Source organism: Talpa europaea (assembly GCF_964194135.1).
Source record: "Talpa europaea genome assembly, chromosome: 4".
Taxonomy (NCBI): Eukaryota; Metazoa; Chordata; class Mammalia; order Eulipotyphla; family Talpidae; genus Talpa; species Talpa europaea.
This window is the reverse complement of record NC_140070.1, coordinates 30,952,822-30,977,085: the sequence shown is the minus strand read 5'-3', so window position 1 is coordinate 30,977,085 and position 24,264 is coordinate 30,952,822. Positions and strand designations below refer to the sequence as shown.

Below are 24,264 nucleotides of genomic sequence, written 5' to 3'. Positions count from 1 at the left end.
AGGATCTGAAAAGGAACAAGGAGGTTATTACTAATTGCCTTTTTATCATGGCCTGTGGGATGGTTACTATGGTAACAAGAGACCAGGCTTTCTAAGCTAAGGGTTTGAGTATACCTCTTGGCTTCCTATGAATTTCCCCTAGTCACTAAAAGATGACTAGCTTTAGGGAGATAGGCAGCAACTTTACAGACTGGCCTTGAGGCTAGCTTGTGCTAAAGCACCTTTCAGTAACTCTCAAACTTCTAAAGATGTGTCCTCAACCACCTTTCTATAATTTATAACACACTCACATTTATGCACAAATTTTATGTTTTCATATGAAAAAGACAGAATCAGAGGTTCTAAGAACATCATAGTCAACTGCAATCAGCATAAATAACCCTGTTGGCCCTTTCTGCATTTTCTCAAACTACAAACCAATTTTAAATTTTGTCCCTCACAAGGGGCCCACTTCACTAGAAGTTAGATACTGAATGGTTTAAATCAAGTTTCCATAGGATCGAGCTGAGATGCTTCAAGCTTCCTGGCCAAATAAAGTCAATCATTGGTAATTGAGTTTCATCGCTGGTGAAGAAGAAAGTTCACAGATATTCAAAACCAGTATTCATAGTCTGTTTCTGTACTGATTAGTTGAGTTGCTTTCTAGAGAAGATGGGCTTTTAGCAACAGAAATTCATTCAAATGAAACTTGTGGGAAAACTGGGATGTTTTAGAAGACTTTCTAAAGGGCCAGTATATAAGCAAAGTGTTTCTGTATCTATTTGGGGTATTCCCAGGTCTAGGAAGTTAGGATTTCCCCTGCAACCAGATAACTAAGCTGAGCCAAATAGAAAGTCGGTTTTGGTCTCTATGTCCATTTATTCCATGGCTTGTTCAGTGTTCATATTACTAATTTCATTCCTTTTACTTTAAGTTTGGACATTGAAGCCAAGATCAAATCTTCAATATCAGTCTTCCAGATCAATATTATTTCTGGATTTTGGATTGGGTCGGTGACAAATGTGTGTTAGGGCCAACATTTATGTTAAGTAAAAGACTACAATTAACTATGCATAGACAGACAGATTATCTAAAATATTTTCTAAGCCACTTAATAAATCCACCTTTTGGGTCAGATTTATCGATCATTTTTAGGAATTAAGCATACTATTTTTTTAAGATTTATTTATTTATGAATACAAGAACTGGGGTACAGGCCAGAGGTATGGGAGAGTGAGAGGATTCACCAGAGACAGAGTGGAGAATAGAACAGGCGGATCCACTGAAATACACTGCTGAGGGAGCAGCAGGCAAGACAGGAAAGGTCTGCTGCGCCATGTGAGTCACCTCCCTGGCCGGGGATCGAACTTGTGTTCCAGTGTCTGCGGATAGCTTCATAGTGCTGCATCTTAACCCCTTGTGCCACCAGGGAGGCCCCAAGCGTACTATTTATGATTGGCAGAATAATGGCCCTTCCCAAGATGTCTATGTTCTAATCCCCTGAACATAGGTTACATGGCAAAGGGAAATTAAGGCGCAGATAAAATTAAGGTTGCTAATTAACTGACCTTAGCTGGGAAGGTTATCCTGGATTATCTGTGTGGGTCAGGTGTAATCACAGAGTCCTCAAAAATAGAAGAAGGAGGCGGGTCAGAGAGTCAGTGCCAGAGTGTACAATATAACAGAGGCTCAGATAGTCATTCAGGGTAGATGAGGCCATGAGCCAATGAATGCAGGTAACCTCTAAAAGCTGGAAAGAGCAAGGGACTGCATTCTCCCCTAGAACTCCAGAAAGGAGCACACCACCACTGACATCTTGATTTTAGTGAGACCTAGTGAGACTTCTGATCTGTAAGGAAAACTCTGAACTATAAGGAAAAATATGTGCTGTTTTAAGCCACTACATGTGTGGTAATTTGTTAGAGCAGCTATAGAAAATAAACAGCACTATTCTGTGTGTTGAACTAAAATTGATACAGATTTTAAAAATCATCATTTAAATTCTCAGAGTCATTCGAGGTAACAGACTGTGAGTTGCTGTGTCTTCTAGCCTGTTGCTTATAATACTGTCCATCAAAACATTACATGCTGAATGGATGCTCTCAACAATGTTACCTCACTTTATAGACTGGCCATCAGTCCTCTCTCATTGGTAGAACTCTGTCTTCCACAAACCATGTGTCTATGGGGATCCCACCTGACTGGAAACAAGCATCTATGACAGGATGTCAGAGCCACTATTGATGAAGTTAACATTGAACTTGGCAGAAGTATCTAAGTCTGAACATTAATGGGAAGTGAAACTTGAAACCACATTCAAATCATTCTGAGAATAAAGGAATGGGAAAGTTTGTGATGCAGAGGCTGTGACATTTGAGACGTAATAAAATCTTTTTGTACATTGATTAAAGAAATGACATTCTTTTGACGCCTTCATTAGTTCCACAACAATAGGATTTGCGATTTTTGAAAGGTCAGCTGTTCTTCAGAGAGTCTCAGGATCTAGGGCAAAGATCAGGATTTAATAGCAAAGAGTAAGAGCAATTCTTAATGCAGAATCTGGTTGACAGTGCCTACTAACGTGGGTAGATGTGGTGTCATTGCAAAAGTAAGCATGTGGCTATAGCAAGGGTGAGCCTTGGAGACATTCTAAGTGACAGAGAAGCCATCACAAAAGACTACATGTTGTATGAACACATTTTTATGATATGTCTGGGACAAGCAAATCCATACAGACCCAAAATAGACTGCTGGTTGCTTAGGGCTAGACATTGAATTGTATACTTTAGTGGATAAATTGTATGGTATGTGAAGTATATCTCTACAGAATTTTTTTCTTTTTTTAAATATCTGCCTGGTGGAGAACCTGACCACATTGATATGAGGACATAACAAAAGTAGCTTCTGAGAGGAGCTCAGCAGTGTTTTATCTGTGTTCTGGCTTTGAATGGATACAGGTCATCAAATTCTTCCACCTTATTCTGAAGGCTTTGGTTCTTGAATGTCAGTTTTAGGGAATGATTTATTGATGAATGATTCTGTGGTCTTGTTAGACAACTGTGTGTGTTTGGAGATTTCCATTTTTTCCCCTTTTCCTGGCTGGGTCCTTATTTCTGCAGGAATCCATGGCTAGTTTGGTAAATGTGTGGTAGTGATGTGGTTCTACCACCCTATGGACAGCCCTGGGCACACTGGAGGGCTGGCACAGCCCCCCACTGTCTTTTAAGTCCTAGTACCAGGGAAATTGGCTACACTTATAAGACTTCTGAGTCTTCAGTATGTATTTTCATAAAATGAGAAAATAGTTTGATAGGGCCTCTAGGACATCCTCCAGTTGGGCAGCTGTGGAATTTTGGTACCACTGGGAATGCTGGATGTACTCTGGCCTCCTGGAGAACATTTCTCTTCCCCAGGTGCACACTGGGTGTGGGGCTCTCATGGAGGCTTTTGCCGCTGGCACACAGAACACGCCGGGCATTTTTAGAAGACAGCCTGCTCACTGATGGTGAGCCTGGGAGCTGGTGCCACCAAAGCCATGGCCTGGTGCTGTTCCTCAGATACCCTGAAGGCCCCCCGTGTGCCTGAGGGGGTGACAGCAGCAGAGTGGTGACCTCATTATTATGGTGGCCAGTGCCATGATCCCTGCTGCCACCTATACCGCAGCCTCAGGGCCCTCCACCTTTGTTCCTAGACCACCAAGGAAAAGGGAAGAATTAATCCTCAGGACCCAGCCCATCAGTTAGTTATTCACAAAAATATGTTTGTTGCCTTTTCTTCCATTCATGAAACCTCAATTTGAGGCTACTGTGTGGGTTACTAGAGTAGAGTTGAAAGTGCATGCATAGGGACAAGACTTCACAAAGAGAAAATAACCCTATGACCCTGCAGAAAATAAGTCTTTGGTGGCTGTGTGCAATGAGGAGTTACCTGTCTCAAGGAAGGCAGGAGCTCCCTGAGGAGGGAGACTAGTGCCTGTGCATCAGGGCCAGGGGAGCTCGGACTGGAGAAGAGCAGGCTGAGTGATGTCTAGTCCAGCTGCAGTGAGATGCTGGGGGTGGGGGCCAGGGAGGGGCAGCTGGAAAGCAGGTTAGAACCACACTTCAGAAGACATTAGATGCCAGGAGCACCTTTATGACCTGGGTCTACCCCCAGAAGTGCCACTGAGCAGTAAGCTGGATGCTGCCTCGTGCCCAGCTTCATGACAACCCTGAAAGGTAGGGTTCAGAATTCCCATTTTATACATGAAGAAACTGGGTCAGACCCAAGTGGCCCACCCAAGGTAACAGAGCTAGTATGTGGCTGAGTCGAAATTTGAAACAGTCTGGGTTCCTTTTACTGTGCTTGTTGTGTCTTCTCTCCGCAGACACAGAACTCTCTCCAGAGAGAAGCATGAAAAAGAAGAGATACAGGAAATATGAAGCCAATGTGGCATCAACTGTTAGGTCAAGCCACATGGAAGTGCCATGTGTGTAGGTGGAAATGTTATAGGGCAGTCCCGATATTGAAGCTTTAGGACATCCTTTTCCCCCTAACAGAAAGAGTTAATATGAACAATGTGATATGGTTTGGCCTAGCACGACAGCAGGTGGGGCTGGAGGAAGGAGAACTCTCTTAGGCAGGAATGGTCAGCAGAGATTTTGTAAAGGAGATGGAACTGAGTGAGGCCTTTGTGTGGAGTCTGATGGATAGAAATAAGGAGGAAGAAAAGCAGGGTGAGAGGTGGGGATGGTGGGGACAGACTGATATCAGAGCTGCCAGGTGATGGGGGCTATCTCTCAGTGGACACCTGTGTGGCCTCGGAGTCTGAGGTTCAATCAGTGCGTTGCACCCTTGGGAGAGCATTTTGAATATGACCCATAGCTCTCGCTGCATGTCTGTTAGTTGGCTTGGTGACCCTCCCCATGCTGTACATTCTCTCTGCAGGAAACTGGTGAGCAGATCGCTATCAAGCAGTGTCGGCAGGAGCTCAGCCCCCGGAACCGTGAGCGCTGGTGTCTGGAGATCCAGATCATGAGACGGTGAGGGAAGACCCATCACCCTGAGCCACAGAGCTGCCAGGGCAGGGAACAAGCACCTCAGGAGCCAAGGGCCTAGGGGGCCAGGGGACACTGAGATGAAGTTCAGAGGGAGGGAACACACTGAGCTTTGGAGCAACATCCCCACCTGCTGCATCTGGAAGAGTCCTCAGTCTCAGTCTCTCTATCAGACCCCAGCCAGACTCTGCGGATAGATGACTTTGAATGCAGGGGCAGTCAGTCCAACATTGGGTTTTTTCGTGAGTTTTATTTGTTATGTTAAATCATTTAAAAAAGTCATTCCAGTAAATTATTCATTGCAGCAAAAATCATTTTTTCCTTCTCTCTTTCCAATTCCAAGATGGTATATGGCTCTCTGTTGCTATGAGCTTAGTGCTGATCCGTGTTCCTCCAGTGTGGAGACAGTGTCTGTCCACCCACTGGGGGGATGCTGTGCTCCTGCTTGGAAGCATTTAGGTAAATTAGCAACCAACTTGGCTTAGAAAACCTCAAACAGGTGCTGTCTCTTCAAGCCTATCCCCACTGGAATGGCATGGGCTTGGAAATCTTACTTTCTCTGTTATGAGAAGCAGTTCCAAAGTACAGCAAGGACTTTATTTGGGGTACTCTGAAGAAAATTTAGTTGCACATGATCATTCACAGAGTCCTTGATCAAATTCATGGTGTTTTTTTTTTTTTTTATAGAGGCATGTTTTATTTATTTGTTTGTTTGTTTGTTTTGTTTATACATGCACTGGGTAGAGTCAGAAGCGTGGGAGGGTGAGAGAATTCACCAGAGCCAGAGCAGGGAGCAGAGCAGGGAGAAGGACCGAAGTACACTGCTGAGGGGAGCAGCGGGCGGCAGGAGAGGTCTGCGTGCCATGTGGGACCCTCCTCCGGTGGCCGGGGAGCAGCCGGGGATCGAACCTGCACCGCAGAGGCCGCGGGCAGCTTCGCAACCCAGCGCTCAACCGCTGCGCCACTGGGGAGGCCCAAATTCATGGTTTTGAAAGTAGAGTAGGATGAGTGTTGGCTGCCTGAGCACCGAGCTCCATCACCAGTCCCTAATCCCTGTCTTCCTGCTTACTCCCAGGACTCCTGGCTGTTCTAGGCCTTCGTTGTGAGCTGAGCTTCCCTGAGACAAGGGCAGAGAGGGAAATGGGTTTGTGACAAAGCTTGGGTTCCTCCCTTACTAGTTGGTTTCTCTTCCTTCCTAGACTGAACCACCCCAATGTGGTGGCTGCCCGGGATGTCCCCGAGGGGATGCAGAACCTGGCTCCCAATGACTTGCCCCTGCTGGCCATGGAGTACTGCCAAGGAGGAGATCTTCGAAGGGTGAGGCTTCCCGGGTGGCGGGGAGTGGTGAGGAGACCTTTCAGCACCTTCATTATCAGGAAGCTCAGGGAGCCACCGCTGACTTCAGTGGGTTTGCTTTTGTTTCTTAAATCCCCCTGTTCCATGCCTGGTGTGTGCGGTGTGAATCAAGAGATTGAATCAGAGGCTCTGACGAGAACGAGCTGTACGTTCTGCACAGGGATTACTAAATGACAAGGAAAAAGTCATCAGGTCTTGAGGACAGGGAAAGACTGGATGGACTCCAAGACAAACTTTTGCCTCACTCGGCATGTTAGGGCCACCTTGGTCTTTCAGTGTCGGCGTCACCACTGTCCTTATTAGGAGGATTTTCTCCACAGATGTGGCAGCACTGCACAAAGGGTCACAGGGGAGCAGGAAGGGCCTTGGCTGAATATACTCAGGGAACTGGGCTGGGGCTGCAGTGCACCCCTGACTCACCCCTGGGCTGTGCATGCTTCCTTCTCACCACATGAGCTTCGCTAGACTGTCTGCTTCCGGGGTTGAGGGTAGGTGACGAGTGGCACCCCTCCCTGGTCGCAGGGACACTTGTCTGCATCCACCTTTCCAGGAGTCTCTAAAACAGTGTCGCACATCCTGCTTTTACATGTTGATTGTCAATGACCCTGTGACGTTAGTAAAGCAAATATGACTCCCCCGCCCCGCGAGGGGTGGCTGACATGGCCCAGAGAGGTTACGTGGGTTACCTGTCCCTCCACAGCTGTAGAGTGGCGCTCAGGTCCCAGCTCCTGTGTACCAAGTCACTCTTCATCATGCATCTGTGAAACTGTGCAAATAAAAGACAGTTGGAATGAAAGAGTTATTTTTGTATCTCAACCCTTCACTGTAGAAGAAGGCCATGATGATGGGGGTGTGGGGTGCAGGGTCTTCAGGCATGAGTTCCTGCACCCAGCTTTATGTACAGTGTTCTGGCCCCTTCTACCTTCTTTCTCAGAAGGGAACTTTCCATGAGAGTCAGTCTGTCCCAGTGGTACTTCCACCGTGGGAGGTGGGCACATCCTGGCGGTGGCACAGCAGGATGTGAGCAGTCTTTGACATGACCCACAGTAGGGCACTGATAACGGCTAAGAAATGGGAAGCCTGACAGCACATTGATTTTCCTCTTTATTTTCCTAACCTTTGACAATCATCTGATTACTAGCTGTATTTGTTTAAGGAGATAAAGTCATGTTATAGTTGAGTGGATGGTTCTTAGAGGACAGCATGGGAGGTAGATGAGATATGTCCAGTGATGGAGGGCTCTGAAGCTGGGCAGGGAACTCCAGACTTGATCTTTTAGGCAGCAAAGAGCCAGTCAGCCAGGGCAGAGAACTTCAGCATGACTGACCTGGCATGGGTGCAGGATGATCTAAGGGTGGCAGGATCTGGGGGAAGCAAATGCTTCCCCAGGGGCGTCTGTCCTTGCTGTTACCCAAAGGTGCAGGGCAGGGGGCACTGCTGTCCAGAGCCCTGGTCTCCTTGTTCTCCAAATGAGGTATCCTGTCTTGCCCTCTACAAATTTTAAAATGCCACCTCCAGGCATGGAAAGATAAACTTGGGGAGCACAAGACCAAATGTAGACACCAGAAAGAGTGACATCTGGGTGTCTGGCTCAGAAAACAAGCTCTTGGATATTCGCAGTTATGTGTTAGTTAAAGACATTGAGCTCCAGTTGGAAAATTTTCTCCATCATCTTCATTTAAGGCCAATTTCCACTGCATATGGAACCCCTCAATACCTTGAGAGTCCCAGGAGGGCAAGAGACAAATGTGTGGGCTGGAGACTCAGATGGACATGGCCTCCTATTCCAGATGTGCCTGTGGGGACAGACAGATGGCTGAACCTTTTCAGTTGCCGGGTCCTCACCTATGAAATGGAAATTCCAGCTGTGTTTACCTCAGTGGTGGGAGGATGAAGTGAGACAATGCAGGAAGTGCTTTACTGAGCTAGTCCATGCCAAGTTAGCATGGTGCCAAGCACTAGTAGGAGCTCATTAAATATTCCCTACATTTACCATCTCCCCACCAGTGAATCCATGTAGATGTCAGATGTCAGAGAAGCAATCAGAGGGTGGTTTTCAGGGACTGTGTCCCCCTGCCCCTGTGGGGCTCCCTGCTGCAGTGGACTTGCGGCTGAGCTGCCTCTGGCCTGCTTTCCTCAGAACTGCTGCACAGGCCAGAATGGAAATCCCTCATCGTAGGGTGACTCAGACACCAGTGGGGACTAGGTTATGAGTACATGAGTTCTTGGTCCTTCTCCACCTCTGGTCAATTCCTTCCAGTTCGGCTGCCCCTGTGCTTACCAGCCCAGGTCCCCAAAGCTCAGGTCAGGGTTTGCACTCGGGCTGGCCAGACACACTTTTGTGCTTGTTGGGGTTGGGGGCCACTCACTCTGATTTCCTCTTTTCACCTTCTTGACAGTACCTGAACCAGTTTGAGAACTGCTGTGGCCTGCGGGAAGGAGCCATCCTCACCTTGCTGAGTGACATTGGTAAGTTCCAGTCAGGCCAGGCCCTCCAGGAGAGTTGTGGTGCCCCTGGTGAGTCCTGGTGAGGCTGGTAGAACACAGAGGAGGAGTACTCTCCTTCTTTCAGAAGGGGCAGTTGGGGGGACGGGTGGCGGCATGGAGAGGTCAGCAAGGGGCTAGTCAGGCAGGCGCTGAACTCAAATAGATTTCCCTTCCTTCCGGAGTAAGTCATGAAATGAACTGCCATTTACATAGAAGAGCAGATTTCCTTTCCCATTAAAAAGCTCCACTCCCTTCTTTCCTGGAACGGTCAGTGATGGAATAGGTTGTCATATGAATGAATTTCATTCCTTGGCAATGAATTTTTCCACTTCTACATGGGCAGCTCTTTTACAACCTACAACCGCAGGTGTAGGAAAAACGACCTTGTTTAATTCTGCGGTGCTGTTGGTGTCCTCAGATGAGGGTATCTGTGTACTTTGAGGCCAGGCTGGCCTGGCCTGGGGAAAAAGAGAGCCAGCTCAGTCTGCAGAGGTCAGGTGCAACATCTCCAACCCAGGGCCTGCTCTGGAGGAACACAGCCAGCACGTGGCTCCAGCAAGGGAGACAGACATCAGAAGTGAAACAGGGGTTAGCCTAGGATGCCTTTTCTTTTTTTTAATCTCCAAAATTGTTGGTACAAATTGATAGAGCCCAAAAATTTGGAGTTTTTCAATTGATTGCCAAGTATTTGCTCTCAGATTTGGGGAATGTTACATTTCCTTCCGTCTCACACCTCAACTCTTTGAGCTTTTTTTGTTATTTGCTCAAACTTTTTTTTTTTTTTCTTAGAGAAACAGGAAACACCTAGAACAGTTGAAAGAGTAGTGCAGTGAAATTCATACACCCTTTGTCTAGATTCCCAGTCGTTACTATCTTTCCATATGTGTAAAATTGTCTTCTCTAACTTGGTCTGGAAGGACAGGTGGGTCTCCAGTCTCTAAAACACCTTGCCTTGCTGGTATGGGCTGCCTCTTCCTCCTCTGTGCTGCTTCTCATAGAATGTAGGCAGGAAGGAAATGAAAGGGAAAACTCAAGCAGTGGCATATTTAAGATTAGGATCCAAACAATCTGACATAGAAAATTCCCTCTCCCTCTATATCTTGTGTCTTTGTCCTTTGGGCAGAGTTCATGATGAGAGCAAGTTGACATTGCACCAGTTTGGGTTTTTTTTCCTCAGCTCTATTGAGGCATAGTTGACATATAACATATGTAGGTTTAAGGTGTCCAGGGTGATTAGACCAGTTTTTTTTTTAAAGATTTATTTATTTATGCATACAAGAGCTGGGGTGCAGGCCAGAGGTGCGGGGGTGAGAGTATTCACCAGAGATAGAGTGGAGAACAGAACAGGTAGATCAACCGAAGTACACTGCTGAAGGAAGTAACGGGTGAGTCAGGAGAGATCTGCTGCGCCATGTGGGTTGCTCCCTGGCCAGCCGGGGATCAAACTCGTGCTGCAGAGGCTGTGAACAGCTTCATAGGTTGTGTCTTAACCCATTGCACCACGAGGGAGGCCCCTGATTAGACCAGTTTTATATGATATGGATGGGCACATGCCACTGGCCAGAGATGTTCCTTTGTGCTTTGGTCCACGTGTGTCTACTGGAAGGGCCCTCTGTCTACCCAGAGAGACTCATTCATAGACTGAGAATACCCTCTGCCTGCTTGACATCTTGCCAATCCACACTTTGCTTAGACATTTACTTGATTGTGTCTTTTACCTTTGTGGCCAAATTATTAATTTGTTTTTTGTCAGTTGGGTTAAAGACAGATTAATAGATTGGGAAATATTATTTTGCTCTTCATGTATAACTTTGTTTTTCTCTGGTTAAATCTTCAAGCCATTTTTCATAATGTTATTCTCAAATAGTTTTTTTTTACTCTTTAGATTATTTGTGTACTCAATACTTGGTTATTAAGAAAGTCTTTAAATTATTGGTTGAAGTACTTATCACTGTGTACTTCCTCATATAATTTTTCTTTATTTCCTCAAGTGACCCTCCAATGATATTAGTCACATTACTCTGGTTGTTTTCTTTGGGCACATTTTATATTCAGTTACCATTGTCTTATGTGGTAGCTTTTGTATTACCTATTCTAGGTGTGTATGTGTATGTGTTTGTGTAAGTTATATGAAAATCAGGATAGTGAACACAGGGAAACTTCCAAATGCTTATGTGGTGTGGTTTAACTCTCCTGCAGGTGGATGAATACTAAATTTGTTAGCTTACTGGGTTCCTATCTTTCCTTTCTGTGATTCCCAAATTGGGACTAATGAGGCTCTGAGGTATTAGTATACTGGAATTAAATTCTTGAAGGAACTGCTTTATGTCCAGCCTCTGGAATTGTATTCCCTTATATGGCAATTTCTGTATAGGTAATTATCAAATGAATGTAGTAAATCCCAAAGGAAATTAAAATAAGGACCTACTTTAGAAACAGCAACAGATGTCCACTTTTCATTAGCACTCCCGGGTTAGATAGCAGCTCTTCCACATACTGCAGTATGACATTAGCATGTTTCTTAATTTATAAGATCAGTTTTATTAGCTGTAAAATGGGCACATTATGCACTTCAGAATTGTTATGAGGGTAAAATAAGATGATAGACATGCAGCTCCTAGCCTAGTACTCTGCTCATGGTATTATATGTGGTCAACAAGTATAATTCCTTTCTCATTTGCTTTCCCCTCTGGATTTGATTTCTAGCATCCCTTTTGAAATACCTCACTCACCCTAATTTGGGCAAAGGACCCAAGACTGGGAGCCAGTGAGTTAGATAGGTGGTTGTCTTATAAGGCTGTCTGCCTGGAAATGCCCCCCTCTTTCTCTCTTTGTCACATTTTGGATGCAGTCATACCCCAGATTTTGTGGGTGCCAATAAACTTGTATTTTACTTTCCTTCACATTTCCAACTTGTGTACAAGAGTCATCAAATTTATTTCTTTTGTATGGATCTTATCACTGAGCCGGATTTCAAAATCTTTTCTTGGAGCTCATCTAACAATACTCTTTTTGTATCTAAAACATTTCCTGAGCCTATTTTGTTCCAGATTGTTCCAAGTATTGGCCCCAACTGCCCTTTGTCGGAGTTGCCCTGTCAACTTCTGATAAATGGCAGAGACCCACCCTTGAACTTCTGATTTATTGCCTCCTCTTCTAGGTTAAACCTAGGTTGACCTCTTCCTTGCCACTAATGACCCAGAGATGCTCGCTCAGAGCAGCATCAAGATGATAGACATAGGTGAGATTTTTCTGGTGAACTTTAAATTGTCTAAGAGGATACTGCAAACTATACATGAGAAAGTGAACAGATGCCTAGAAGTCACCTGGGGGAGCCCCGTGTTTCCTACCCCAGGACAAGCTTGTTAGGCTGTCATTGTGATGCTAGTCGGCCATCCAAGGACAGGTGCAGAAGCAGCTGGAAATGAGCTAGACTTCTACATAATGTGGCCCTAAAATAGCTTGAGGAAATTTATATATTTAAAGAGACTCCGTTTAAGCAGTCTTACTCAACATCCTTTGGAAAATACTATTCTGTGTGTTTCCTTCTGGCAGAAGAGGCACAGACTCCTGAGACTCAACACCGAGGCAGCCTAGCATGGCCTAGGGGCTCACTTCTCTGCCATCTAACGGGTAGGACCTGCCATGCTCAGTCAGCTGGTGGGCCAGTTGTGTTAGAGCACTGGCCTCAAGGGCTCCTAAATCTCAGTCAGTCTTCTTGGACTCCCTAGGGGTGAGGTGATGATGCTGACTGATTATCCATCCTGTCCTCTGAAAATTCAGGGACCCCACCTCTATTTTGTCTGTCTTAATTCCCTGAGTTTTCATTCTGTGTGTCCCCATCTCTGTCCCCTATTCAGTTATTTAATGTTAAAGAGCACAGGGAATTTCAAAGAGAACACAGGATTTTAAGGAAGGGAGAGCTCCTTTCTAGGAATCAGGAAATTGGGCTCTATTTAGTGTTTTTCTTATGTGGATTTATAACAAAAGATGATGACCTGATCTCATAAATTCAGAACACTTGTCCATAAAGTGTTGGAAAGTATAAACAACCAGATTGATGACTACAACAATAACAATAGAGACAGCAATTGGATTTCAGTCCTGGCTTCTCCACTCTCCTAGTAGTCTTGGGCAAGAGCCTTTTTGACCCATTTCTCTTTCCACTTCTTTATGTAAACTGTGTAACTTTCTAGGCCTGCATGCCCTCAACTTTAAAAAGAGGGATTTGGGCAATGCTGTCTCAAAGGTCCCTTCTAACTGTTTATTCCACTTTCATGATTCAGGCAGCTGATTTTCAGAGTGGCTGCCCCAGAATGTAGTTGACATCCATTCCACTGGCCCAGCCTGACTGCTTCCCCAGTGTCTCTGTCTCTCACTTAAAGCATTATCTTTTGGGGTATTTTTAAAGATTTATTTATTTATTTATACAAGCACTGGGTACAGTCAGAAGCGTGGGAGGGTGAGAGAATTCACCAGAGCCAGAGTGGGGAACAGAGCAGGCAGACTGACGAAATACACTGCTGAAGGGAGCAGCGGGCACAGCAGGAGAGGTCTGACGCCATGTGGGATCCTCGCCGGGGATCGAACCGGCACTGCAGAGGCTGTTGGCAGCTTCACAGCCCAGCGCTCAACCACTGTGCCACCAGGGGAGGCCCAAATCATTATCTTTCGCCCAGAGCTTTAGCTGGAGGCTTCCTGGTTATTCTCACTCCATTCACCCTTCTCTGCACCTACACTGACCCACTGCCCACTGGTTTCCAGTATTCTGTTTGCCAGAGCACTCTCAGGACATCTCTATCAATGAAATCTTTAAAATCTGTTTAAAATCTGTTTATTCAGCCCTGATTTCCATCCTTAACTCTAAATCCAAGTCTATAGGGTATCTCTCCCAAAAATCTTAGGCCAAGCTAAGTTATAAATTGATTTCTCAGACATCTTCCTTAAACTGGATTCCTTTCTGACATCCCCATTATTACGTCACTAGCTCCATTTTCTAGTCAGTTGCCCAAATCAACTTTGTTTTTGTTGTTGTTGTTGTTGTTGTTGTTTTGTTTTTTTAAAAGATTATTTATGCATTCAAGAGCTGGGGTACAGGCTAGAGATGTGGGAGGGTGAGAAGATTCACCAGAGACAGAGTGGGGAACAGAACAGGCAGACTGACTGAAATACACTGCTGAGAGGAGCAGTGGGTGAGTCAGGAGAGGTCTGCCGCGCCATGTGGGTAGCTCCCTGGCCAGCCGGGGGATGGAACTCATGCTGCAGTGACTACGGACAGCTTCATAGTTTGTGTCTTAAACCCTTGCGCCACCAGGGAGGGCCCATACCCAGATCAACCTTGAATCTCATCTCTTCTTAGCATATTCCCCTCTCAGAATCTTCATGGCCCATTCCCTATTTTTTTTTTTTTAAGATTTATTTATTTGTGCAAACAAGAGCTAGGGTACAGGCCAGAAGTGTTGGGGGTGAGAGGATTCACCAGAGACAGAGTGGGGAACAGAACAGGCAGACTGACTGAAATACACTGCTGAGGGGAGCAGCGGGCGAGTCAGAAGAGGTCTGCTTCACCATGTGGGTTGCTCCCTAGCCAGCCAGGTATCAAACTCGTGCTGCCGAGGATGCGCTTTGCTTCATAGTCTGGTGCCTAACCCCTCACGCCACCAGGGAGGCCCCCATTCCCTATCATTTAAAAAAATCTCCAAGTCCTTTCACCCTTCCTTCATGTTACTTATCCCATTTTCCCTTTCTATTCCCATTGCCTCCACTGATTCACTGTCATAGCAAATTACTGTCGCGACCTCACACCTGGCCTCCCTATCCCCGTTTTACTAACCCCTCTGTCATGCTTCTGTTTTTTTTTTTTTTAAGATTTATTTATTTATGCATACAAGAACTGGGGTGTAAGCCAGAGGTGCTGGGGGTGGGAGGATTCACCAGAGAGAGTGGGGAGCAGAACAGGCAGATCTACTGAAATACACTGCAGAGGGAAGCAGTGGGTTAGACAGGAGAGGTCTGCTGCATCATATGGGTTGCTCCCTGGCTGGCTGGGATTGAACTTGTGCTGCAGTGGCTGGCAATAGGTTGATAGTGCTGTCTTTAACCCCTGTGCCACGAGGGTAGCCCCTCTTTCATGCTTTTGAAAGGACACTTTCATCATAGTCCACCATTAGATCAACGCCAAGCCTCTTAACCTTGTATTTCTCCCAGTCCACTGTAGCCAACTTAGTATGTATAGACCTTCCTCAGCTTACGATGGGTTAAATCCTTATAATAGTATAAGGTGCATAAGTTTTTTTAAAGTCCCCAGAATTCTAGGGCAAGCAAATCTAATGTGGTGCCCATAGCTTTGCCCTTCCCTATAGAATCCAATTGCTAAGGTTAATTTTTTACTTCTTTAAAAAGAACAGGAGAAATTCATTAGGTCAATGTTGGAATGAGAAATAAAGTGGAGGAGAATTTTAAAAGGTATTGTAAGTAAAAAATGCATATAATATACCTAATTTACTGCACATCATAGCTTCACTTAGCCTTGCCTATCTTACACATGCCCAGAATACTAACACTGGCCTACATCTAGACAGAATCATGTAACATAAGCCTTTTTTATAATAAAGTATTGAAAATGTCTCCTGTAATTTGAGTTGAAAGTAAAAACAGAATGCCTAATACTAAATTCAAAGTACATTTCTGCTGAATGTATATCACTTTTGTGATCATAAAGTCAAAAAAGTCTAAGTCAAAGACCACCTGTACCTGGCTCTTAAAACCCATTTCTCAGTCTTCCTGGTAATCTTTGTACATGCTGATCCTATTAAGAATTCTGTTCCCAGACACGTCAACATTCTAAGCCTTCTTGTCTTTCGGGGCACAGCTTTAGCCATGTGCCCTCTGTGGGGACTGCCCTGACCACTCACTCATGCCTGTTCTCCCTTTCATGGGATTCCTCTCCCTTGTTGCTTCTTCCACTCACTTGGCACTTTGCATCTCTACTCTTATTATGTGATCTCTGCCTGTTCTTGACAATGAAGACAGACTTTTGGGCTTAGGGCCCTTTCACCAGATCATTTGTGCAATTCATAAAGAAAATGCTTTTCTTCGACGGCACATTTTCTGCAATACCTGTAAAATAGAAGACACTTTTTAAGTACTTGTTTAATAAATAGAAGAATGAGTTTGCACTTTTAGCAGTTGTTGTGGCTGCTTTGGTACTGTGCTGATTAGTCATAGGGAGTATTTTAACTAGAAATGTTTAGCTGGGCTGACATCTTTCTCCATATTTTGTTTGGAAATTTCAGTGACACCAATGTGACTAGCACATAGTAGGCACACACAATCAATTTTTATTGAGTGAATGAACATTCTGTTCCATTCTTACTCACTGGTGACTTAAACCACCAGTCGATGACTAGCTTTTCTTCCTAATCTTTGTCTCAGTTTTTTTGTCCCCTTATCTTTCACTCCTCCTGCATGAAATATATCCCAAACAAAAACGTTGTCAAGAAAGCTTAGTAATCCCTTCACTGTGAGTGTGTAGGCATTCATGGACACAGTCCTCATCAGCCTCTTTCCTGCATGGAAGTCTAGCTCCTCTATCTATCCCCTTATTTGTGGTTAGTAATCTGAACATCTCAAGGGCTGTGTGACTTGGGATTCTGGCTCTTTAATCAGAACTCCAGGAGTGTCACAGTCTTCACTTATGTACTTCTATCTTCCTCACTTCCTGAGCTGAGAGAAAGCTGATAGCAACCTGGATGCAGTAGTGGAAGGAGGCTGCTGTGTTCCTGTGGGAGGAACCTTGACTCAGAGCCTCTGTGCAGCATCTGTCCTAGGAAGTGCATGTATAACTCTTTTCTTGAATTAGAACATGAGAAATTAACTTTGAGGTATTTATGCTTTATGGAGTGATTTTTAATTTTTATACATGTGTATCATCACTATCACTAGGAGTTCTGATTTTTAGAAACTTTCAGATGCATTGTTTTTCTTAATCCCAAATTCTCCATCTACTTTAAATCAAATTAGTTTCTCTTGGCTTGAGACAGTTTTGATTCATTTTCATGCCACTGCTCTTGAGATACCATTTTGCAAAGCACAGCACAGTAAAGCTGAACTTAAGCTTTCTGAAAGATACTTAGGTCTTATCTATCATAGACCAACAAACTACATAGAAAAAATACCTGTAGGGGACGGAGGTGGTCGGGGTGCGTCGCCATGTTCCTGTCCTTGGTTTCCCTTGCCAAGAGCAAGTCAAAAGTCATTCTGGTGAAAATGAGGAGCGAGGCTGGGACAGGTTACTCCTTCAATACCAAGAGAAGCCGACTACGGGAGAAACTAACTCTACTGCATTATGATCCAATTGTGAGAAAAAGAGTCCTCTTTGTGGAACAGAAAAAAATACGCTCCCTGTAAACAATGGATTGCAAATGAATTTGATTTATAAATGAGAAGACTGAGGACGGGACACTGATTCAGAAACTCTGTAGTGTGTAATAAAAGAAGAGTAAATGGCAAGGAATCACTGCCTCCTGTGATTTGAAGGCCATTGTGAAGGAAAACAATGCAGTGAAAGAAAGTTCTTCATATTAGGACATATATCACTGCATCACATTTATTTATCTCTCTGGATATTTTTATAGCCCTTAATAAAAAATACTAAGATAGCCTGTAAAAAAAAAAAATACCTCTAGGATTCTATAATTCCAGACCTTATTAAATGACAAAAGTATTTGAGAATAAGTGACTAATGGGAAGTAAGAATTGTTTGTCATAAATAGACAGCTATTAATAGTTGTCAGTGGATTCAGTTGCCAACTTGTCATCCTTCCTCATTAAAGATCTGTTGGCAACTCTGAATCAGTGTGGCACAGGGAATAGTGCTTTCAGTCTGACTGAATGTTCTTCCTCCTCATTGGGGGGCTTCATGGGGCATCTTACCTGCTTGTGCCCTTAGTTATTTGCACTGAGATGCTCATATCTAGCTTCGGAGGCCTTGTCTTAATCTGAGCATGTGTGCTCAAAATACAGTGAGTCCCAACTCTCATATATTCTGCTTTTGAAGAAACTACCCCACATTTCTATATATTACACTCTGACGCACCTATCATTTACCAAAGCAGGTCTTTTGGTAGTCAGTCAGTGAACAAACATTCACCTTATTGCACAGCCATGCTCTCTACCAAACACTTGTTCAAGTTCAATAGTAACAACCTTCCTGAATGCAAGGTTTATTTGTGCAGTTATCAGAATATTTTACTACACTTTGCTTCTTTCCATAATTAAAATGAGAGTGCTGGTAAGATGCATTGGTGTTTAAGAGTTGATAAAATTGAGAAGGAGATGGAGTGGATTTTTTTTGTTTTGTTTTTAAAGGTTTGTTTTATTTATTTGGGCATACAAGAAATGGAGTGTAGGCCAGAGGTGCATGGGTGAGAGGATTCACCAGAGACAGAGTGGGAAGCAGAACTGGTGGCTCTACTGAAATACTCTGCTGAGGGGAGCAGCAGCAAGACAGGAGAGGTCTGCTATGCTATGTGGGTTAGTTCCCTGGCAGGGGATCAAATTCCCACAGCAGTGGCTGCCCACAGTTTCATAGTGCTGAAGATTTAACCCCCACGCCACCAGGGAAGTCCCCTGGAATGGAATTTTTTAAGCACACATGCAAAGCAGCAAATCTTTCATGTCATTTTGAGTTTCATTGGCCCTCAGCCAATCTACCATTTTAAGGTACAAATACAAAATATTGGAACACTGTGGTCAAAGGCTGAATTTAAAAGGGAAGATGTATTAAGATTTTTTAAAAATGTAATGTAATCTTCTCAATGGAATTCACTTAATAAGATGTAAGTCAGTTGTTGAGCTCTCAGTTGGATGTGTGAATGTGTTTTAAAGGAAATGTTCAGCATCAAAGTCTTTACGCTGTGTGTCTGGCCACTTGGTTTCTGTGGAAGGCCTCTTCCCCTGTCCAGCACAGTGTCACAGTCACCGCCTGGCTGCTGAGCTGGATGCCACCCCCTGGTGGAACCCGCCTTGTTCTCAGTTTGTGTGTGTGGTAACACAGGGAGGACTCATTATAAAGCCGCTTTTGGTATTATATTGCTTTTTACCTTTTGTTATTTTTAACAAAAATCAGGTCAAACAACTTGTCAGTACATCAATGGCATCCTTCTGAGTCAGAGAGTGTCATCCTAAATAATTTTAAAATAGTTATTTAGTATAATGTGGATCTAGCAGAACTTGTTCAACCATTCCCTGATTGATGAACTTCAGCTTGCTTCTAGTTATTTCACTCCAACCTATGTCATAAGCATCCTTATTTGTTTATTATTATGCTTTTGATTTTATAAGTTAATGACCAGAGATGAGAATAATGGGTCAAACAATAGTGAGTTTTCAAATGTAATAGATATCGCCATATTTTTTTCACAAAAATGCACAGCAATTTTTACTCCTTCCAGAAAAGGAAGGGAGTTCTTTTAATTTCTCATCTAAAATTCTTGGCAGTAGAAGAGGTGTAAAAAGACATTTCATTGTTTCAGCTTGCGCAACCTTTTGCCTAATTGTCATTTGTGTTTATTTGTAAACTGACCCCTTTTCTGTCTGGCTTTCTTACTGATTTGCAAGAACATTTTGTCCATTAGGTATGTGTGCTTGATATATGTGTTGCAGATTTCCCCCCCCCCCCAGTTTTTTTTTTAACCTTTTCATTTTGTGTACAGTGTCTTTTGCTAAAGACTTGAAAAATCTTGTTATATAATTTTTATTGCTTTTGCTTATATCATGTACTTTTCCTTATTTAACACTAATTTTTTTTTGTTTGCTAAATGTATTCCACAGAATTTTAGAATTTTTGTAATGAGAATGGGATGTTTCTTTTTCCTTTTCCACTGAATGTAGCCAAGAGAGAAAAGCTTTTGGTTTGTTTTGTTTCCTGACAACTTACTAATTTCTTTCCAGTTTTCAATCATTATCAGTCATTTCAAGCAAATAAAGATAAATTGATCTCTTTCCACTACTTATTTCATTTTCTTTTCATGTAGTACAATTAGTTAGGACTTCTGTTAAAGTTATGAAACCTTTCTTACGGTTAAAAATCACATCCTGCCTGGAGTCTGAGCTATAGATTGACCCCCTTGCTCTGTGCCATGAGCCCTGTGTAATGTCATTAATCTCTTCACAGCAGAAGTTGTGGCATCGAATCACCTCACATCCAGTGTTGCGCAGGCTCCTCTTTCCCAACCATAATCTGAGCTCTGAAAAGTTGGGGAGCATGTCCCTTATTTTATGTCCTTCACAGAACCTAGCAAAAAACTGGGCACCTCACATATGTGTTGAACAGTCAGGTGTATGAAATATGCTCTGCTCTCTTTTTCTAGGGTTTCCCCACTCCTTCCTTGAAGCCTGCAGCTCTGACCTTATTGGACCTATGTCTCTGAACTAGAGAGGTCAGATGACCCAAAAGCACTATGTCCCGAGGGCCTTCTCCCTTACCCACCTGCAGAATTTAGATGCTTGAGCCTCTAGACTAGAGATCTCTTCCTTCTCAAACTTTAGCAGCATCACTAGGACAGCTTGTTAAAACACATTTTTTGGGATCACCCCCAAAGTTTCTGATTCAATAGGTCTGAGGTGATACCCGGGAATTTGGCACTCCTAATATGTGTAGATGGTTGTTGGTGTGGGCAACACAATTTGAAAACCACTGCTCTGTACTGTAGTTGGTGACCTCATGGAGGCAAAGCCAGTAGTTCTTCGCATGAATAAGCCAGATTCTTGTTGTAGCGCAAGTCCTGCAAGTCCTGCCCGGTGGCCAGGCCCCTTCATTTCACTGAGCAGCATCTGCCCCAGACTCCGCCCCCCCACCCCCTGCCCTGTGAGTCTATGCTCTGAAAGAAAGGTGGAGTACATGTCCAGGGCACAGAGTATGTGTCAGGAAAGTCATGGGATGGGTGACTCTGAAATGAAAAACTTTTTAGAATTAATGAAAATTCACTCCCCTTCCTTCCCCCACCCCCCAGCCTCTGCACTTAGATACCTTCATGAAAACAGAATCATCCATCGGGATCTAAAGCCAGAAAACATTGTCTTGCAGCAGGGAGAGCAAAGAGTAAGTGACCCTCCTGGGACTTGGAATGTTCTGGGGACCGCCCCTGGGAAGCTGCTCTGGTAGAGAAGGAACATGTTCTGAGTGGTTGTTTATATTTGCCTTTCCTTGAGTTTATATTTGCTTTGAATCTCTGGCAATGCTTTTTGATTTGAAACAATTCAGCAAAAAGTTCTTGCTAGCAGATTGAGGCAAGTTTGAATGGATCACATTGTTAATTGTCCAGTTGCAGGAATCTGATAAGCAAAATAATGTTTGTCTTCCTACCTCCACCCCCAAGTTTTGGGAATAACACTTCTTAGAAATAGTCTTTTTGTTTTTCATCTGTTTGAGACCCTCAACGTTTTATTATTTTCATTTATTTAATAAAATAACCTTGTTTTACATTCTTGTTAATATTTTGGCAGTACAGGATTTCTCCCCTCAAGTGTTTACCATTGCTCTCCCGCCACCAAAACACCCATAGTCCCTCACCACAGTCCATTGTGCTCTTCCCCTCTCCTCACAGCTCCTCCCCTTTGGATGTTTAGCTCTATGGTCAAAAGAGAGCCTCAGCTTTTGATGCTGAAATGAAACCAGCCGTAAGTTGGTTCTGGATGTGGCAGTGGTGCAGGCACAGGCCTGTAAAGCCAGGTGGAAACCAAAGTTTCCTCAGAGCTCCTTGTGACCTCCCCTCCTGCCTGGGCTTGGTGCTGTGCTCTTTCAAAACCTTGTTTGTTCAGCTGGGGGTGATGAAAGGTTCTCAGCTGAGTAGTAACGCATGGGCCACCCAATCTCTTCTAATAAAGCTTCGTCAGCATCGTAGGCCTGACCCATGACTGTCATAGTACTCACCTTTGTTCCAGTTCACACTCCTTCTTCCTTTGGCTCTAAGATTGAGAACTAGTGATATTTAGTAAGATAGGATTGGCCTGGTTTTTCAGTTCATAAAGTCCAGGTTTAGCAATCTTGTGCGGGGAGGGGTCTGTATGTTAATTTTGACCTTCACAGAACAAGGAAGCTTTTGTTCAGCATTTTTAAGTGTGTTTTCTTTTGTCCTAAATCCACCACATTAGGGCATTCCCCTATGTTTTTGGTGTTTCTGAGCAACTTAGGGTCTAATACAACCTGGGAGCTCAGAAGTAGCCTCTGCTGTAATGGCAAGCAATCAGAATTCTTACAGGAGGACAACATATTCTAATAACCCTTGGATTTCTCCTTCTCCTTTTTATTTCTTTTTCAGTTAATACACAAAATTATTGACCTAGGATATGCCAAGGAACTGGATCAGGGCAGTCTCTGCACCTCCTTTGTGGGGACTCTACAGTACCTGGTAAGAAATGGTATTTACCTGTGCTTATCAGTTCCTCTTTGAAGTGTTATGTTTATGGGGCTTCTCTCTATCCCTGCCTTCTAGCATCTACGTCTTGCCAGCTCTTTGAAATTTTCCTAGATGTGTAGAAATTATCATAATCGTTCAAGTCAGCACTTGTTTTTTTTTTCTTTTTTTGCAAACAGAGGCCCTATGGGAGGGTATGTTCACCTTCTCATGTCAGAAGAGAAGCTAGTGTGTCCTTGCACAAATCCTACCTCTTGTGCTTCAGTGTTCTGGCTGAAAATAGAGAGCTTGAACTAGCTTCATTCTGATCTATTGAGTCCTCAGTTTCCATGAGGCATCTCAGAGGCCACTGAGGAGTCTAATCTCTGAGCTCCCACCCTGCCTTTACATTATTTGGTCTGAATATTGAGGGTCTAGTTGAGTCACTAATTCATTCAAGTGATGGACTACAGTCTGTGTAAGGCACTGTGCTGGGAGCTGGTGATGCAATGGGAAGGAAGATAAGCATTTCCCTGGCCTTCAGGAGCTTGGAGGTTAGCAAGAAAGCTAGTATTATCCTGACACACAAATAACTAAGAAATTACAACTGTGGTGAGTGCTACAAAGGAAAAGTATGGGGTGTCATTGGATAGATCTATGAGGAAGACCCAGCCTGGTCTGGGAACTGAAGGATGAGTAGGTGCCAAGCAAAGGGGATAGAGGTAGGGAAAGGGAGAGGAACTTCTGGGCAAAGGGATAGTAAGTGTGGTGGGAGATCAGAAAGTACAGCTGGAAGTACAGAGGAAAGGAAGAGAATGGCTTGAGTTCAAGCTGGAGAGGGGGTGGGGAACGATTGTGCAGGACCTTTTTGACTGAGTTAACGTTTTAGACTTCATCCTAAAACCCCAGGAGAGACACCAAAGAGTTTTATTTTTTTTTTTTCTTAATTACATTTTATTTTTTTTTTATAAATTTTATTGTTATATTCCCCATACAATTGCAGCCCCCCCATTCTGACCCCAATCCCTCCCCTCCTGCCCCCGCCCCCCTAAAAGTGTCTCTGGTTCATAGTTTTTTGTTGATTTTGATTTTCACTTTCTTATATTCATTTTCCTGGTCCCTTATTTAAGTTTTCTAGATTCCTGCTATGAGTGAGACCATCCGGTATTTTTCTTTTTCTTTTTGGCTTATTTCGCTGAGCATGATCCCTTCCAGCGCCATCCATGTTGCTGCAAATTGCATGTGTTTATCTTTTTTGAATGCTGAGTAATATTCCATGGTATATATGTACCACATCTTCTTGATCCAGTCATCTATTTTTGGGCATTTGGGTTGTTTCCAAAGCTTAGCTATTGTAAACAGTGCTGCTATAAACATAGGGGTGCAGGTGTTCTTTGGAATTGATGTTTCTGTGTCCTTTGGGTAAATACCTAGGAGTGGAATTGCTGGATCATATGGAAGCTCTATGTTTAGTAGGTCCAGAAATCTCCACACAGCTTTCCACAGTGGTTGGACCAGTTTGCACTCCCACCAGCAGTGCAGAAGAGTTCCTTTTTCTCCACACCCTCGCCAACATTTGTTGTTGCTAGTTTTTTTAATATGTGCCATTCTCACTGACACCAAAGAGTTTTAATTAAAGTTGGAGAGGGATCCGGTTTCCTTTTCGAAAAGACCTCTCTATATAGTATGGACAATGAATTGCACAGAACAAGAGTAAATAGTGAGTCTATGATATGGACGCTCTTGTAATAAGCACTTCAGAGCCATTGGTAGCAGTGAGGATGCAGAGAATGATTCAAAAAATCCCTAGCAAGATTTAGTAATAGACCTTTTTGGGGTGGTAATAATGAGTAAAACTTGGATTGAATTTGACTGTGTTTGTAGTTTAAAAAACTAAGCAAAGTTGAAAGCTATTAGGCTAGTCAAACTAGTTAGTTCCAAAAGAAAAAAAAAGTCCTTCAAGTTTTCTGAGTGCATTTACACTGCTAACATGCCTACCCATCAACTAAGGC

At 43.7% G+C, this 24,264-nt stretch overlaps 2 protein-coding genes across 2 annotated transcripts in view; both read left to right on the top strand.

Annotated features, from left to right (window-relative positions):
• The window catches only part of IKBKB (inhibitor of nuclear factor kappa B kinase subunit beta), a gene marked incomplete at both ends in the record, with an annotated part of 51,736 nt that overhangs the window by 4,983 nt on the left and 22,489 nt on the right, over positions 1 to 24,264 (top strand). Inside the window, 5 exons of the mRNA XM_084232586.1 lie at positions 4,903 to 4,997; positions 6,212 to 6,329; positions 8,768 to 8,837; positions 20,870 to 20,958; positions 22,178 to 22,267. Coding sequence (XP_084088712.1) covers positions 4,903 to 4,997; positions 6,212 to 6,329; positions 8,768 to 8,837; positions 20,870 to 20,958; positions 22,178 to 22,267 — 462 coding nt within the window. The remainder of the gene's footprint in view (positions 1 to 4,902; positions 4,998 to 6,211; positions 6,330 to 8,767; positions 8,838 to 20,869; positions 20,959 to 22,177; positions 22,268 to 24,264) is intronic.
• Positions 17,067 to 17,264, top strand: LOC311169435 (large ribosomal subunit protein bL33m-like; the record flags this gene model as incomplete). The annotated part of the gene is made up of 1 exon (XM_084231382.1): positions 17,067 to 17,264. One exon carries the CDS (start codon positions 17,067 to 17,069, stop codon positions 17,262 to 17,264), a length of 198 nt encoding a protein of 65 aa, XP_084087508.1.